We start from the raw sequence: 16141 nt of genomic DNA on the forward strand, positions 1-16141 counted from the left end.
ATTCCTGCTAAAAATTCACTGGGCATAGTGTAAGATTCAGAGATTATCATGCCCCTCAAAAACACAGCAGAGAGAAGCAGACACTTTAAAGAGCTTTCAATTACTTACGTGCCTTTGGCTCACTTTCAGGATGCTGTAGAACTGGAAACAGCCATAGTAAATGTATTTTCTCTGCATTTGCCTTTCTTGACAAAACAGCTGCAATATTTTGATCTCAAGAATAATCAGCTCTTTCGTGTTTTCTTTTCAACTAACTGCAGACTTTTGCAAGTTAAAAATTAATGACAGCTTCTCTTTTTTTTTAAAACAAAAACCTCTGTGCTCTTTTTTGGAAAAAAAAAAAACCTCAAGAAGTTTTTTTTCCCCCTGCAACCTTTAAGTATTAGTCTAAACTGCACTCAAACTTTCTCCCTCCTTCTGCAGCAACACACAAAACGAATTCCACCACAACAAAACAAGCTGGCTCATGGAAACCATTATTCTGAAGATGAAACATAGTGTTGTGTCCTTTACCACTATTACGGGCAGTCAGTCTGTTAGAACGTATGGGGCGATTACAGGCTGGTCTTTTCAGAGAAAGCCATGGGTTTCGAGTTAGCACTAACCGTCTATCAATTCTTGAGATTATGCTATGATTTACTGTCACAGCATCATGTATTCTCTGATTTTCTGCCTCCTGTGAAACATTGTGCTTTCCTTTTCTATTGATGTATCAACTATAATAGTTACAAGCAGCTACAGAAAAATCAATAGCCAACTTTCATTACTGTGCACGTAAAGAGTACCACGCTGTGAGAGCCCCTCGCTGTTAAATAGTCACCAGTGGTAAGGTACACTATAAATGGCCGCTATTTTGGTCAAAATGAAGAACGTCTGAATTTGAAACAACAAATATCTAGGATTTTTGACACCACTGGATTCTAAGTCAAGTTTTTCCAGTACGTGATTTCTTTTTTTTCCAGATGTCAGGCTTGATTTGTATTTTCTGTGCTGGGATCTGTGTATTTTTTTAAACCTGAAGCTGAGACATGAAATTAATATCAAAATAAATAAAGTATCGCTGGGCTGTGCTTAACTGTAAGCTCATTAGGCTTGGCTGGACAGAAGTGGTAGGAACTGTGTTAATCTTTGTTGAACTAGTCTATATCGCGCTAGTCGAAGTAAGCTGACTTTGACTAAGGTGAACAGACCAATAGTCTTTGGGATAAGTGCACAGATAGAACAGAGACGAAAGAGATGCTGCAGTGTTACCACAGACTCAGAGGTGCCTCGAGGACCACGCACTAGGAGAAGAACCAAGTTGCTTTTCGACACACAGTTTAGAAAAAAAAGTTTAATTTTTGGTTTAAACATATTTATTTGTCTCTGAGAACACTGTAACTTCCAGTTAGTGAATGTAAACCACGAAAGGCAAGAACAATAGTAACCGTGAGTGTATTACCTTGAAGACATCCAGGCCACCTGATGCTTCAGGCCATTTCCCCAGCGACTGGGTCGGAGTCCCTGCAGGGCGGGAGGCCAGTTCTGCCAGTCTGGCGGCAGGAGCTAGCCGTTACTCTGGCGTTTTCAGCCTGGGGTGATTTACAGCTATAAATGCACTGTTGGCTGCTGCATACCTCAGATCTGAAGGCCTGTGCCTTTCCATGAGCCTAAAGCATAAGGATGCACACGTGTCCTGACATGAATTGTGCACTGACAAACACACATCCCTCTGTCTGCCACGGCCACCAGCTTACAGGAAAGCATTATTTCTTGGCCTGGACATAACTTGCAAGAAAACTAACCTTTAAAGTAAGAAACCCAAATTGCTTTTACAATTTTTATAGTACAAACTCACATAACTTTTACCATAAAAGGAAAACTAGAACAGAAATTCTATTCCAAATGGCAATTCGCAGTCCTGTCTGTCAAAAAATACATACAGGTGGGGAAACACTCCTGCTCTCAAGAGCACGGTGAGATCTAGTTAGAACCAACCTTAATCCAGTGAATATTGATTTAGATAGAGGTGGATCTAGAATTAAAAATCCTTCCAGATCCTAAGCAATAAATGCAAAACCCACAGCCTAACTCAGTAAAGCATCGAGGGCCTTGGCAGAGCATTGCCAGGACCCTGAGGATCCGCATGGCACTGGTGGAGCGAGCCTGGCCAGGGCAGAAAAACCTCTGCAAACCTCTGTCTGCAGAAGGCTGAGCTCCCTTGCGCTCCCCAGCCCCTCTGCAGACCACCACAGCAGAAACCGCACAGTGCCGGGGGCGCACTTGCTCCCTGCATCTGGCATGTGGCATCAGCGGACCAAAAATACCTCTCTTGTGCAGGGAACGTGAGGCTTTAGGCACTGCACTAGGGGCAGCTCCAGCCAGAGGCTAATGGGGGTCTGGAGCCCCTAAATTCATGCTCCTCATGTTAAACCTCTGACTGCGTTGTCTTTGGAAACACGTCATCCATATCTGACCAACCATTTGAGTCGGATCTGAGAAGTGAGAACAAACCTGGAGTTTATCTGCCTTATTTCTGCCATTCCTTACTGAGCAATTGAAATGTTAAAAATGCACTGAGGCACCGCCTTATCTGAGAGCCTCCAGTCCTTTCTGATCAGTGCTTCTCGTCACGAAATCAGAGGTAGCTGAGAAATCAAACTCTCTTGCAAGAGCCTCAGATGTGAAAGGCAGGTCTGAGTATTTCTGCTCCAAACTTCTCTGTTTAACGGATAAGCAACCATGTTGCCAGAGAGACTTTCAGGAAGGTTTTTCTTTAGCTTTCATATTTGTATGTTTAAAAGAGTAAGTAATGAGGACAAAGAACACTGGTATACACAGCAAAGTCTCTGGAGAAAGAGTCCCAAGGCTGACCCACACCTGGGCGCCTCTCCAGTATTTCCTGCGGACTGGCACCGACGCCTGCAGAGTGCCAGCACAGCTGCAGGTGTTCCCACTTGGGCTTCTGTCACTCCCATTTACCAAACCACTTCAACACCTAAGGACAGACATATGCCACAGTAAAAAAAATGAAATCTGCAACTTCCGCTCAGATCAATAGGCGCTGTCAGAAACAATACGCTTCGAAATACCGCAGCAGAAAATTACTTAGTTGTAACACTGAGCTGTGTTTACTGTCCATGAAAGCAAGACTGTACAGGAGAACAAAGTGTTCCCTTTTTCTGCCACCTAGCAGGAGGCCCAGCAGCCTGGGTCAGGCAAGGGGACGGGGAGGAGCGGGCAGGAGCCCTGTCCCCGGGCCAGCGGCTCGGCTGTCACTCAGTGAGGAGCATCAGTGCGCGGCGCATTGCATTTAAGCAAATTCGTGGGCTTGATTGCAGTCAGGCATGGTAACGATCTGGTGACTGATACACACGTGCACGTGATGGGACCAAGCTCATCGGCACTTTTCATCTAAGCCGGCAAGTTTTGTTGTCAATGCTAATTCGATAGGGAATTGAAACAGCGTCTGAGACAAGGGCTACAAAGTACCACCGGTGGTCTTGAGAGCTGTCTGCAGGTACAGAGCAAGTGACAGTAACTGCCCAAAGCAGAGTCTAGCTCTTCTAAATAATAATAGTACAATCCAAATGTTTGGCTAATACTTCTACTGTAGTACTCTCAGCACTGAGCAATTAAATAAATGCATTTTACTTTACATTTTTCAACAAAATTATGTCAGATATTAGTTTTGCTGATTTCCACTTCCCATATCTTACGCGGGCAGAGGTGATTATCTTTTTCCTCTTCTTTCTAAACTAGAATCACCTTCCACTGGTACAACTTAACTCACTGGAAGAATAACCCTGTTAGTGCAAATACTAGCACATAAAACTAGTAAAATAACGTCCTTAAAGTCTAAAAAAAGGGGAGAAAATAGGTCTTTGAAATCAGTGTCTGAAAAATGATCGGTTCGTTGTCTCACACTTATCTCAAAAAAAGACTTAAAGCTCTGAATTACTTGTCAGTTATGTTGACAGAAAGTCATAGTATTGTACCCTTAGATCAGCATATCACTAAAATACCTTGCTTGACTGTATTTTCTTCTTTCAAAGAGAGTATTTTTTAATAATTTTTGCTCCTGTGGGACTTGGGATCTAAACAAAAGGATAAACCCAAACAAAATTCACCAAGTAATAAAAAAGAGGTATGAAGTCCTACCCTTACCTGGAAACCACTCTAACGATGTAACTGGCTGATCTAATATTTTTAACCAAGTTTAAAAAAGTTTGAAATATAATAATTAAATGCAAATACAGTCCTGATCCCAAAGACCAGAAGAATGCCTTTAAGCTAGTATTTATAACAAGAGCTATTTGACTGAGCTCTCTTGTAAATTTTATCATACCTGAGGCGGTTTTCCTCAGTCGATTAGCTGGAAAGCTGGATATATCCTGAGGCAAAGCAGACATCTAGTACAGGCTAAATTCAACTACTGGAGCTTAAATTTGGCTTAATATATCCCCACTTGGATCTGCCTGTTTAATTCTCTTTCATATGATAACGTTGGTTTATTCATAGTCTGGACTTGCCACCTGAACAAACTGTACCTCATATCTTATTCTAATAGAATAAGAAAACTTTGCAAAACCCACAAAAGTTCCTGACTGGAAATCAAATGCAAATTTGGGATTAAAAACTGTTTTGTAAAGTGACTACAAGATTAGTACAGAGAGATTTTTTCCCCTAAGGAGTACTGCTTTTTATGATCATGCATTTTTTATACTCTGCAGAGACAGATGGGCTTTATAAAAGGATACAGCCTGCAACTCAAAAGGGGTTCAGTGGCAGCTGCACTTCAGTGTTTTAACCTCAGTAGAAATTTATATTCGATATTTTTCAAGAAAATATTTATATTTCTTCGTCTAGGACTGTAACACCCCTTGGTGTATTTCCAGTGTATTTCCAGCAGTAGAAACACCTCTGAGATTAACCTGCTCCATTGTTCCTATTTTAAACAGTACTTGAGGAGCAGGGGAGGGACAGAAAGGGAGTGCAATAAATCCAATCATTCACAAATTTGCAAAGTCTAAGCAAATGCAGAGTAAATATTTTCTAGCAAATCTTTCCAAATCTGTCATTCCTTCTTTCCATCAACAGTAGGCTTCTTCTCAGCTAAATAATAGCTTGTTTCTTGCTGCTCTCTACATTATACCACACTGTCTATCGTTGCAAGTTGTACTTAACACCCTTTCTGCCTCAGTCCGTAACTTCAGGGATTTTATATGATGTTCCTATCACCATCCCCAGGGACTTCATACATATTTATGACATCTTAAACGATTTGCATCCTCTAAATTGTAGACATTGATAGCCAGTTCCCTTAAAACACCAGCAATCCTGTGCTGTTCACGTGCTATTGAAGATTAAAAAGATGTTTCTGAAATTAACTGGGGAAACCATTTGGTTCAATACTTTGACTATTTATTCCAATTTTTCCAACTCTTACCAGAAGACTAGTTTCTGCTATGATCAAATGTGATACTTCTTCCTGGTAACCGTAACTGTGAGATAAAGTAGTGCTATGGCTGTAGATGTGCCTGCATTTAAGCATATATATATATATACACACATACATGTATATATATTAAAGTCTGCTGATATTTAATCATATTATAATTTAATCGTATTATAATTAACATACTAGTTTTCGTACCTGTGCTTACTCCAACTGAATATTTGAAAGTCATATGTATAATACGAACCTGGGATTAGGTGAGGGGTTTGGAAAAATTAGTTTTGATTCACGTTCTTTCTCAGTTTATCCGTGAGCACTTCGCTAAATCAATGTGTGTCAGCATCCAAATACGACCATGGCTCCACAGGATAGTGGTTACACAATTTTCCCCTGGAAAAGAGAGACTTAGACTGAGACATTTTTTCTAGGATTAATCTGTCATTTATCTTAAGTGGTCAGTAGGTCAAATATACAAACCTGCAAGGAGGAACCAGAAACCCACATCAGCCCGGGCAAGTTCCCTCAGCACCAGCCAACAGAGGCAGGCTATAAATTTGGGCTTAAATCGTCTAAGGCTATTTTTTTCAGTGCAGCAGCAGAGCTTCAACCCAAAGACTGAAGCGCACCTTCACCGAGAACAGCCTGTAGCCAGCCACAGCTAAATCGCATGGGGGAGACTCCAGTTGTTTGGGAAATTTTCTTGAAGTCACAACAGAGCAAGTGCTGTTTGAGTTCCTGTTTCTCTGTCACATCTTCAAAGAAAGCAGCAGCTACTCTCCCACATGGAACTTAAGCCTAGCAGCGGACACTTCAGTATAGATTAAAACACCTGCCGATAAGCCTTCAGGCAATAGACAGGTCCCAGACAAGTAAGAGACAAGCAACATGGTGCATCCTTCACCCAAAGCAGAAGCAAGCCTGGGACATCAGCAGGGGCATAACTCCAGGCACAGGGGAGGCTGTCAAAGGTGGAAGAGGAGGAACTGGAGTCTAGGCATTGCTAAGAGGATGTGCCAGCCGCTCCCTGGGACTCGGTGCCTCTGTTCTGATGTGGCATCTTTTGGGCTGGGCCATAGTTTCATCAACCAGCTGTCCCAGCTGGCTCTCCACACCCCTGGCTGGGTGGCTGGATCTAGCCATGCTTCTCCCTCACGAGTCTCAGTGAGAAACTCTGGGCTTTATTTAAGGGTGTAGTATTTATTTAAGGGTGTAGTATTTATTTAAGGGTGTAGTTGGCTGCACACTTTGGGCCAGGACTTGAGAGCGACTCTTCCTCTGAAAAAGCCTGTCAGGATCTTGTTTTGTTTTATTTCAATGTCCACCACATCACGTATGCCTCGTTTGCAAGTAATAAGTACGTTGGATCCTAGGATGCCAGAACGAGAAGCAGGAGGAGATTTTGTTTGTTTGTTTAACTTTCAAGTCAGTCAACTCAGAGTGAGGTGTTGAAAGCCAAACTGTTTCATTTTCCTGAGTGATGACTCAGTAATTACTCCAGTCAAAGATTCAAGAGATCAAATCAGGCTTTGCTCTTTGTTTTTACTGGGACTGCAAAAAGCAGCTGAAATATAGTAAAATAATCTCAGCTGCACAGAGAGGAATCCAGCTTATTTCCCCACATCTCCCTTTCCACTGCAGCGCTTAGCAAAAGCAATTACAAAACTCTTCACAAAAGTCAATAAGCATGGTTCTTAACAGACATTAGGAAAGTATATTCTCAGTAAGAATCTGTCATTTCACAATCTTTTGGGAATAGAAAAATACGCTTCAGTATTTTAAATAACACTAGGAAGAAGCCTGTGATTATAAAACACCGCCAAAATATGTTTTCGTTGTGTGAGTTGTCTGAAACAAACCAGAGGTCCATCGAGAGTGAATACTAAGAGGATAAATTAGGATCCGGACTACAGATTACAGTTTCTTCTCTCCTAAGCAGCTTGTTCTCACTTTTAAAATAAACATAATTTTGCACAGTATTTAGGTGTGCAGGAAATACATTGCTATAGAAGAATTTAATCAAGGTTTCAAAACAATGTGCCCATTGTCTGATGTCAGATTCAACTAAAAATGGAAATTTCTTTATGACCCAAATAAACAGAGATCAATTGTTGCACTGTTACAGATAGCTTTAACCACTGCCAGAAACAAAAACCAAAACAACCCGTCTAGAGACAGGAAAAGTTTTCTACACATTCAGTTTGGGCTTGGGGATCTTAAGAAACTAAAAGTGGTTTCTGTTGTTATAATGTAAAGGTTTTTCAAGGTAGCACCTTGCCCCTGATTAACAAACATCTATCAAAAGCTGTTTCCCATGACTTCTAAGTAAGTAATATTCAGCACAACCCTGCTGCCATAAACCTGAGGAGCACTCCGCAGTAAGGAGCTTACCTTTCCCATAAATCTTCCTTCATTATAGCATTTTGTCTGCCAAGCAGGCTTAGCTATAGGATGGCATACATCTCCCTCTGTGACGGATGTGCTATATGGAACCACTGCGTGGCCATTAGCCTCAGTGAAGGAGAATTGTGGGTAATTTTCAGAGATTGGTACTTTATCAACCATTACTACTCTTGCCCTCAAAAGATTTTTTATCGCATGTCAAAATCTACCTGTTTTAAGTCCGTAACCCAGAAGGTTTGCAAGGCTAGCAGAAAGCGGGCAAAGAAACGAGGAAAAAGCTGTGTTTCAACTGCCCATCCTGGGTGGAGCTGCTAAGCCTTGGGACCGACCGAGGTTTCACAAAGTCCTTCAAGGATGGGGCTCGTCAGCCCATTCAGGGTGAGGAGGCTCACCCCAGGCTGGTACCAAGTCCTGTTGCCTGGAGTAGCTGTGAGACTGTTTCCGGCCCTATGAAAGTGAGAAATTGCTTCCCACGGAGAAGCCTAAACACAACCTTGTTTTGCCCTTGCAGCACTAGAGCTTGCAGTGCTGCCAGATGCGGAGAGGCAGCCGAGCTGCGAGTGCTAGCACCTCGTCGCCGCTTCATGTAGAAAGAGAATCTGATAAAAGACACGAGCAGTAAAATTTAACCATCTTTCTTTGGGAAATATTTACGCCGCTCCTAAGGAGTTGTTATTTTTCAAATATAAATCTCTCATTCTGTTTCATTTTTTCTTTTCAAAATTCCCAGGCCAAGGGAAGCTCTCTACAGATTAGCAGATCACCAAATCTTCAGCATTTCATGTTTGGAATATGAGAGGGAGAAAATCTCTCTGAAACCCGAGTATTTCCCCCCTCTAAAGACCAGACCCATTTTTGGGGAAAATATGCAAACGCATTCTCCTCGGGCTGAATGTTGTGTGCAGTTCCAGTTTCATGCACAGCTTTATAGCAGATGTAGGAAACAATCAAAATGGGGGATTTCTGGGAATAGCTGATCTTTACTATGACTGCGGAGCAGATCCTGACACACTATAATACCGTTTTTGTCTTAATCGTCAAAAGTAAGCTATAGAGAACAAAAATTCTTTGTTTGACAGAAAAGCAATTGCTATTTCTGGTAAAACATATAATATATTCCAGAAGACCTAAGGGTTTACTTTCCAATAAGGATAGAAAAAGATGTGCGCCCCACTGTGAGCTCACAGTAAGGCTGTTTCATGTAAAAAGTTGGTAATTAGTCCCTGAGTGAATAAAGTAGAAGAGATAAGAGACTGATGCTTATTGTAGCAACACTAAACACTTTTTCTCGCTGCTCGGATTTAAAGGGTGTGTGGGTGGGAGCGGGGGAGACCTCTTCCTGCTCATTTAATTTACAAGTGTCTAAACCTCGGAAAATGATTTCTTGCATTAAGCTTAAACACATGTACTTCAAATTGTTACTAACTGATGTACAGATTGATAAGAGACATTCCATTTCTAAAAAGCAGACGAGAATGAAGAATTACACGAAAGTCCGGATCAGAAGAATCCATGCTCATTGTACCCCACTGCCTTCAGCAGACTTACACCAGCACTGCCTGATGTTTCACCAAGTCAAGTCGTTAGCATTTAAAAAGGGAAAAACTTGGAAAACTGTATCATGTACCTTTAGCCAGAGTTACACAATAAATACCAAGGACAAAAACAAACCCAAAGCACAGGAACACCATCTACTTACAAACCAAAGTTCTTATTTAACAACACTTGTATCACTACCAGCTGAATACCAAGCACCGGCAGTGGAAACTGTGTGCTATTTCTCGTTCTACCTGCAGAACTTGGAGCTACTGGCAAGAACTTAATATTCACATGGCTTTCCTTCGTTGTTATTCATCTTTATTAGAGCTAGAGTTTGTGAATCTCTCTCAAAAATAACTACGTGCTTTATATTGCAACTATGTGTTTGGCAAACCTCCTTTCTGACAATACACAAAACACCGTACAAGAGCTCAAGACACGGCAGTGGAGCTTTGCGCAGTGGTCTCAGCACACCGCCTTTGACCTCTCTCGCTGTTCAATTTTTCTCCTTTGCTTTACTGCAGCAATTATTGTCAGTGTACATGCGATGAGAGCACTTACCAAAAGCCATAGCCAAAAATCTTGGTTACTTCATGAAGACTCACTCCAAAATACGTAGCTGGTGATCGGGTTGCTTCTACATCCCCACTACTACGATTGCAGTCCTGGAGAGTCCTGCAGAGTCCTGCCGCTCTGCTCTGGTGGGACCTCACCTTGGAGTGCTGTGTCCAGCTCCGCAGTCCTCAGCGCAAGGACAGGAACCTGTTGGAGGGGGTCCAGAGAAGGGCTGCAAAAGTGATCAGAGGGATGGAGCACCTCTGCCGTGAGGACGGGCTGTGAGAGTTGGGGTTGTTCAGCCTGAAGAGAAAGCTCTGGGGAGACCTTACTGCAGCCATTTAGTTCTTACAGAAGGGCCTATAAGAAACAGGTCTGTTGCAACAGGACAAGGGGTGATGGTTTTAAACAAAAAGAGGGGAGGTTTAGACTAGATAAAAGGAAGAAATTTTTTTACGGTGAGGGTGGTGAGACATTGGCCCAGGTTGCCCAGAGAGGTGGTAGATGCCTCATCCCTGGAAACATTCCAGGTCAGGTTGGATGGGGCTCTGAGCAATCTGATCTAGTTGAAAATGTCCCTGCTCACTGCAGGGGGGTTGGACTAGATGACGTTTAAAGGTCCTTTCCAACCCAAAGCACTCTATGAGTCTATGAATCGTGCAGTGATGTCTAAAGTGTATTCACTTGGATTATGAATATCTGATTTTGTATAGAAACAGTCAGGCAAATTCTACATATTTTCACTAGTTACCTAATAACATCTCATTTACAAGCACCAAGGCTCACCACAAATATCAAGAATTTGTGTAGAGAAAATACATCGAAAGTATTTCTTCAGGTTGGATGAGGTATAGAAGCCCCAGAACTACTTTTTCTTTAATGTTAAGAGTTAATAGGATTACTTTTACATCTGACTTCAGTGCTTACGTATATGTAGGTGCCACATATGTGTTTAAAGAACTGTCTACTGAGATGAGGGGGAAAAAAAAACCCCAGCAACCTCCTTCTCCCATAGTTCTGCAACTTCTCTGCAATTCAGCCACGAACACTTATACAACAGGAACACCTAGTGTATGAGGGTAATTGAGGTGGAATATTATGCCTCCTTTTTGAATTGAAGTGTGATATCATTACAGCTGAAACCAGAAAGTATCTCTATAAAACGTACATTGAATTCACCACTTTTGCAGGAAAATACTGAAAATTTGCAATTCTCAGATTTTCTTTCTTCTTGATCTTTGTAAAAGTTGATTTTGTGTTGATGCCAATAAATATACATTCCATACAATAACATTTAGACAGAGAGGAAAATAAGAATGAACTTGGTTTTCCAAGAAGTCAGCACAATCTAATCTCACAGCGTGATTCAAACCAGAAAGGTGCCCTTTGCATTGAAAGGGGGTTGAATCAGCTAACAGTTTCTAAAACTTTCTGATGTTTAAAGGTATTTTTAACAGTGAGAAAGTTTGAAATACTGATTCTGAAATCATTATAAACCTTATCTTGCTGTTTAACACTGTTTAATCTCCAGCGCAGTCGCTGTTTTCTGTGGGGATTTCTTATGTTCTAATAATTAATTCACAATTGCATTTTGCAGCTGAAAGCAACTTGTCGATACTGTTTCTTTCTTAACTTTATAAAAATACGCTTGGAACACCCGATTTTTTAAACCAGGTTACACTCACTACAAAAATACCTTGGGAGTTATAGTAGAGTATAACCTATAGTTATAGGTGCATAAAATAACAAAACCAGCTATATTTGGCGTGAGAAAATGTTCAGTGTAATACAGGAAAATGTGATTATCCAAAGATCTCCAGAGACACTGGCCGAAAGACTTTGGATAAATGAGTTTGAATAGCTAAGGGACCCTGCGTAGCAGGTTTTGAAGTTTCTGGTTCTCCTCAATCTGGCTAGTGCAAAGTTCAGACGATTCTTGTTGGACAGCCATCACAATGTGAGTATTGCGAGCGAGTTCCTTCAGCCAGCCAGCAAAACGTGGATGGAGGTCGCTCCTCAGTTCCCAAACGAGCAGCACACACCCAGGAGCCACTTGCTTCATTTCCACAGTGAAACTGGGACAGGAAAGAGGCAGGCAGTAACGACCACAGCAGGAAACACCCCAACTCAAGCAAGAATGAACCTGGAGGCAGCCAGCGCACTCCAGGAAGGCTCCTGTGCAAAGCCCGTCACTCCGGCTACCCTGGCCTGCCATGGGGAGCCTTGGCACCCTCCTGTCCTCTTGTCCTGAAGAAAATGTTTGCCTCCACCCACCATTTCCCTCGTATTCCAGCACACAGTTTTGTGCAGGAACCAGTATTCGCTGTCTTTAAAGCACTTCTAGGAAAAGATGCAGTGAGACCAAATTTGCAGCAGCCTCCCAGGCTGCTGATGGGTTGGGGAACCAACATGTGTTCCTGTTTTGCAAAGGAAAACACTCATTTCCCCTCCAATCAAAGGCTGCCTTTTACAATGAACCAAATTCTGCCAAATCCCCCATCTCCTCTGCTCCAAGACCATCCACAGAAGCGCAGATTTGTCTTCATGCAAAGTGAATTAGCAGTGTAGTTATGCTCATTATCACGACACTTTAGCATTACAAGAAACTGTGCTACGGTACTCCACTGGCGGTGTAAGCGATCAGACACCAACCAAAACAAGTTCTCCCAGCACGAACACTTTGATCACTTTGCTCTCCCTGCATTAGAGCAGCACTCTAATTTGCAAGCTTTAGAATAACTTCTGCAGTCTCCAGAATCGAAAGACGATGCCAGCAGACTAATTTTCACACAGGGAAGCAAATAATGAGCAGTTAATACACCGGCATTTATCTCTGACCAGCATTTCCAGAGCTTGAACTTGTTGTATAGGAACAGAAGATAATCAAACAGGGGCAGAGTGAACAAACCGTACCTGCCCTACTGATGTCAATGCCCCTGTTGTCCAACACCAAAAAAAAAAAAAAAAAAAAAAAAAAAACAGTGTTGGATTTCAGAAACCATATTCAGGTTAAAGGGCACCATTCTTATCTGGTATTCCACCCAAAGGACAGTGATTTCATTTCATAAAGATCATTAGTCAGTGAAATATATATTTTAGAGGGTTTCTAGTAGGGAAGATTATTTTGGCAGTCACTGGAGTGTACCAGATGGTTCATTAACATAGGCTAGACAAGTCAAAGGCTTTCAGAATCATTTAGAAAATGTCAAACAGAAACAAGAACCCTGTCACTTTTTATTAGAATTAACTACATCATACCCTGGACACAGATTTCACCTTGGGTCAGAAAAATTAATACAGAATTATATGAATTGTGTAACATACTAGGTTAAAGATAGGGCTTCCTCTTGGGACTCATTTGCTAGCAATATATTACGGTCTCCTACTTTAGGAATCCTCAACCTTTCTTTTTGTAAGCTATGAAAAGAGCTGACCTTGCTCAGACTCCATCGGTGTCTAATTGATTTGAGGTATATGCAGAATTTCAACAAGACACGCCGCTAAAGCTCTTTTGTGATCATTTTCCCAGGAAAGTTGGCAAAAGGGTTCACTGAATATTCAGCAGCTTGTAAAGTATGCTTTTGTCAGGAGGAAAAAAACCCACCACATCCATTTAGTGAAACATTGCCTTCATAAACAGGAATTAAAATGCAACTGAATTGTTACCCTTTTCTTTATTATCATTCAGATGTCAAAAATCTTGAGAACTTCCAGCTTGTGGAAGGTGTTCAGGAACAAGTGAATGCTGCTCTGCTGGACTACACGATGTGTAACTACCCACAGCAAACAGACAAATTTGGGCAGCTTCTCCTGCGACTACCCGAAATCCGGGCCATCAGCATGCAGGCTGAAGAGTACCTCTACTACAAACACCTGAACGGGGACGTGCCGTGTAACAACCTGCTCATCGAAATGCTGCACGCAAAGAGAGCATAAACTACACCTATTAGAGCTTCTGCTTTCGAGGAAAAAAATATATTCTGAACTGCTCCGAGCAACACTAATTAAAACACGGTTTTAAGACTTTGCAAAATGGTATAATAATCAACTACTAATAGTAAATAAGTGATGTATCAGGGTATTTGTATTGCAAACTGTGAATCATATGCTACAGGCCCCCAAAGGAATCTATACAGGACTTTATACCGAAGTGAAGTGAACTTAACAAGTGGATACCATCACCAATGTCAACGTGAAAAAGGACAATGATTCTTGTATATTTAACTCTGCCGATTGCCAATATGAAGAAACCTGGGAGAAAAAAACCTGATCCGTATTATCACGCCAAGACGGTGGGGAATCTGAGCGCACTGAATTCCGTCACTGGAGAGCAGGACTTCCGAACAGTTACAACAGATGCAACACTGCGCCTATGGCATCTCCTGTCATCCTTCCGAGGACCCAACGCCCACTGCTTCTGTGACAAATGACGTGGCACCCGTGGAACAAGCTGTCGGAGAGTGCTACGGAGTATCACCACTAACTCCTAGGAGACTGGCTGTGACTGTTGGTCTCTCGGGCCTGCAAACCGCTACTATGAGGAGTCCGTCGTCCAGTTAGCTTGGCATTCTTACTGTGTTCTGAGGTTTGTTTTGTCACGTGTTCATGTTGTTCTACCAGGCAGTATCCCTCTTCTACTACTGTCATTGCAGAGCTCTCAAACAGCTAAGACAAATAGTCCGAAACACACCAGCCAATCCAACTACGTACTTATCCAGGAAGGTGGCCAAAATACGGCTCTGCAATATAATCATGGCCATTTCCAAATAAAGGAAATGAAGACATTTGGGGCATCACAAACAACAGCTTCTTTGGCCAAAAACAAAAAAAAAAAAGGAAGGACACCAAATACTGATGTTGAAAAGACTAAAAATAAAATTTAAAAAAATGCATTTAGTGATGCAAGTACAAACGACAAATTGATTGTATGAGCTGATGATGCCATGGAGCTTAAGAAATTATCTTTAAAATTGCCAGCAATTAAACAAATAAATTTCAACTCAAACATCCAATATCTAAGGAAACTTTTTCAAATTAGATAATACAGATCTTTTATGCAAAGAAAGAAGAGTGATACTGCTGTGTCTGTGTAGGCCAAAGTCTGCTGCAGAACAAATACTAGAGAAGAACAAACAATTCTCTCTCTGTCCAAATGAAGGTATCAGTATTAACGTGTAGTGCCACAGTTATAAGTCTTGCCTTAAAGGTAACTGTGCAGGTGTGGATCAACATACATTTAAAATAAAGTATTAATCTCTAACATTAACAAAAACATAGTGTTTACATTCTTTAGGTCCTGTGGGGGAAAAACTGTGATAAAATTGCAGAGCAGTGATTTCCTTATTATTTCTTTTAAATTGGTAATTATTTTACCAGTACTTAATTACTGTATGTCGTGAGACACTAAAATCAAGAGGGTTATTTCATTTTGACTTTAATTTTTGAGATTATCGGCTGCACAATCACTTGTAGAAACTGTATAAAATCCGAATCCTTTAATTTTTTTTCATGAATGTTGCTGGCTTTTGAATGGTTTATTTATATTGTATATGATAGTTTTCACTGTAGACAATTATAATGCTAATTTATTGTTCTTTGTTTTCATCTTTGTACAAGATCTAGCCAGAATGAAGAAGCCAAATATCTGTGTTTACTGTAGCATGTCTTCAAGTCAGTGGAACATAGTTCAGGGACACACAAGGGTCTTTACAAATTACGATCATTCACTTGATTAAATGTCTGTAAATCTTCATAATCCTAAATGTAGTTTATTTAAATCTATTGTAAATTATGTGAGTTATAGCTTTTTCTGTTTCACGTGAACTTGAAAAGGTGCATTTCTCTTACTTCTTTCCCACCATTCACACATTGTATACCAAAGACATCAGTGATTACACCTGCATTAGTACAAAGCACACTACTTTAGCCGCCTGTATGAATCAGCTCTAACACTCTGTCCACGCGCCGGGTACAAACACAGCGAAGCCTAGTGCCCGCCCCTCCTAGCTGCCTGCCTTATATCGCAGAGCACGCGTGCTGTCGTACGCGCCAAAGGCAACCCAAGCACAGCTCCCCGAGTCACCCCACAAAGCAGACGTGAAGGCAGTAAACATCAGCATTCTCCCTGAAACAAACTAAATTAACAGAAAGTAAGATGCAGGTGGAGACTGACGGTGGCTGAGAAATACATTCACCCACGGGTACAAAATA

At 41.4% G+C, this 16141-nt stretch overlaps 1 protein-coding gene across 1 annotated transcript in view; it reads left to right on the plus strand.

The window, feature by feature from the left end:
* The window catches only part of LOC104499780 (nuclear receptor subfamily 5 group A member 2-like), a gene marked incomplete at its 5' end in the record, with an annotated part of 39866 nt that extends 25538 nt beyond the window's left edge, over nt 1–14328 (plus strand). Inside the window, one exon of the mRNA XM_010143334.1 lies at nt 13620–14328. Coding sequence (XP_010141636.1) covers nt 13620–13867 — 248 coding nt within the window. The remainder of the gene's footprint in view (nt 1–13619) is intronic.
* Between the last annotated feature and the right edge of the window lie 1813 nt (nt 14329–16141).

This window comes from Buceros rhinoceros, unplaced genomic scaffold (genome assembly GCF_000710305.1).
Source record: "Buceros rhinoceros silvestris isolate BGI_N320 unplaced genomic scaffold, ASM71030v1 scaffold18509, whole genome shotgun sequence".
Lineage (NCBI taxonomy): Eukaryota > Metazoa > Chordata > Aves > Bucerotiformes > Bucerotidae > Buceros > Buceros rhinoceros.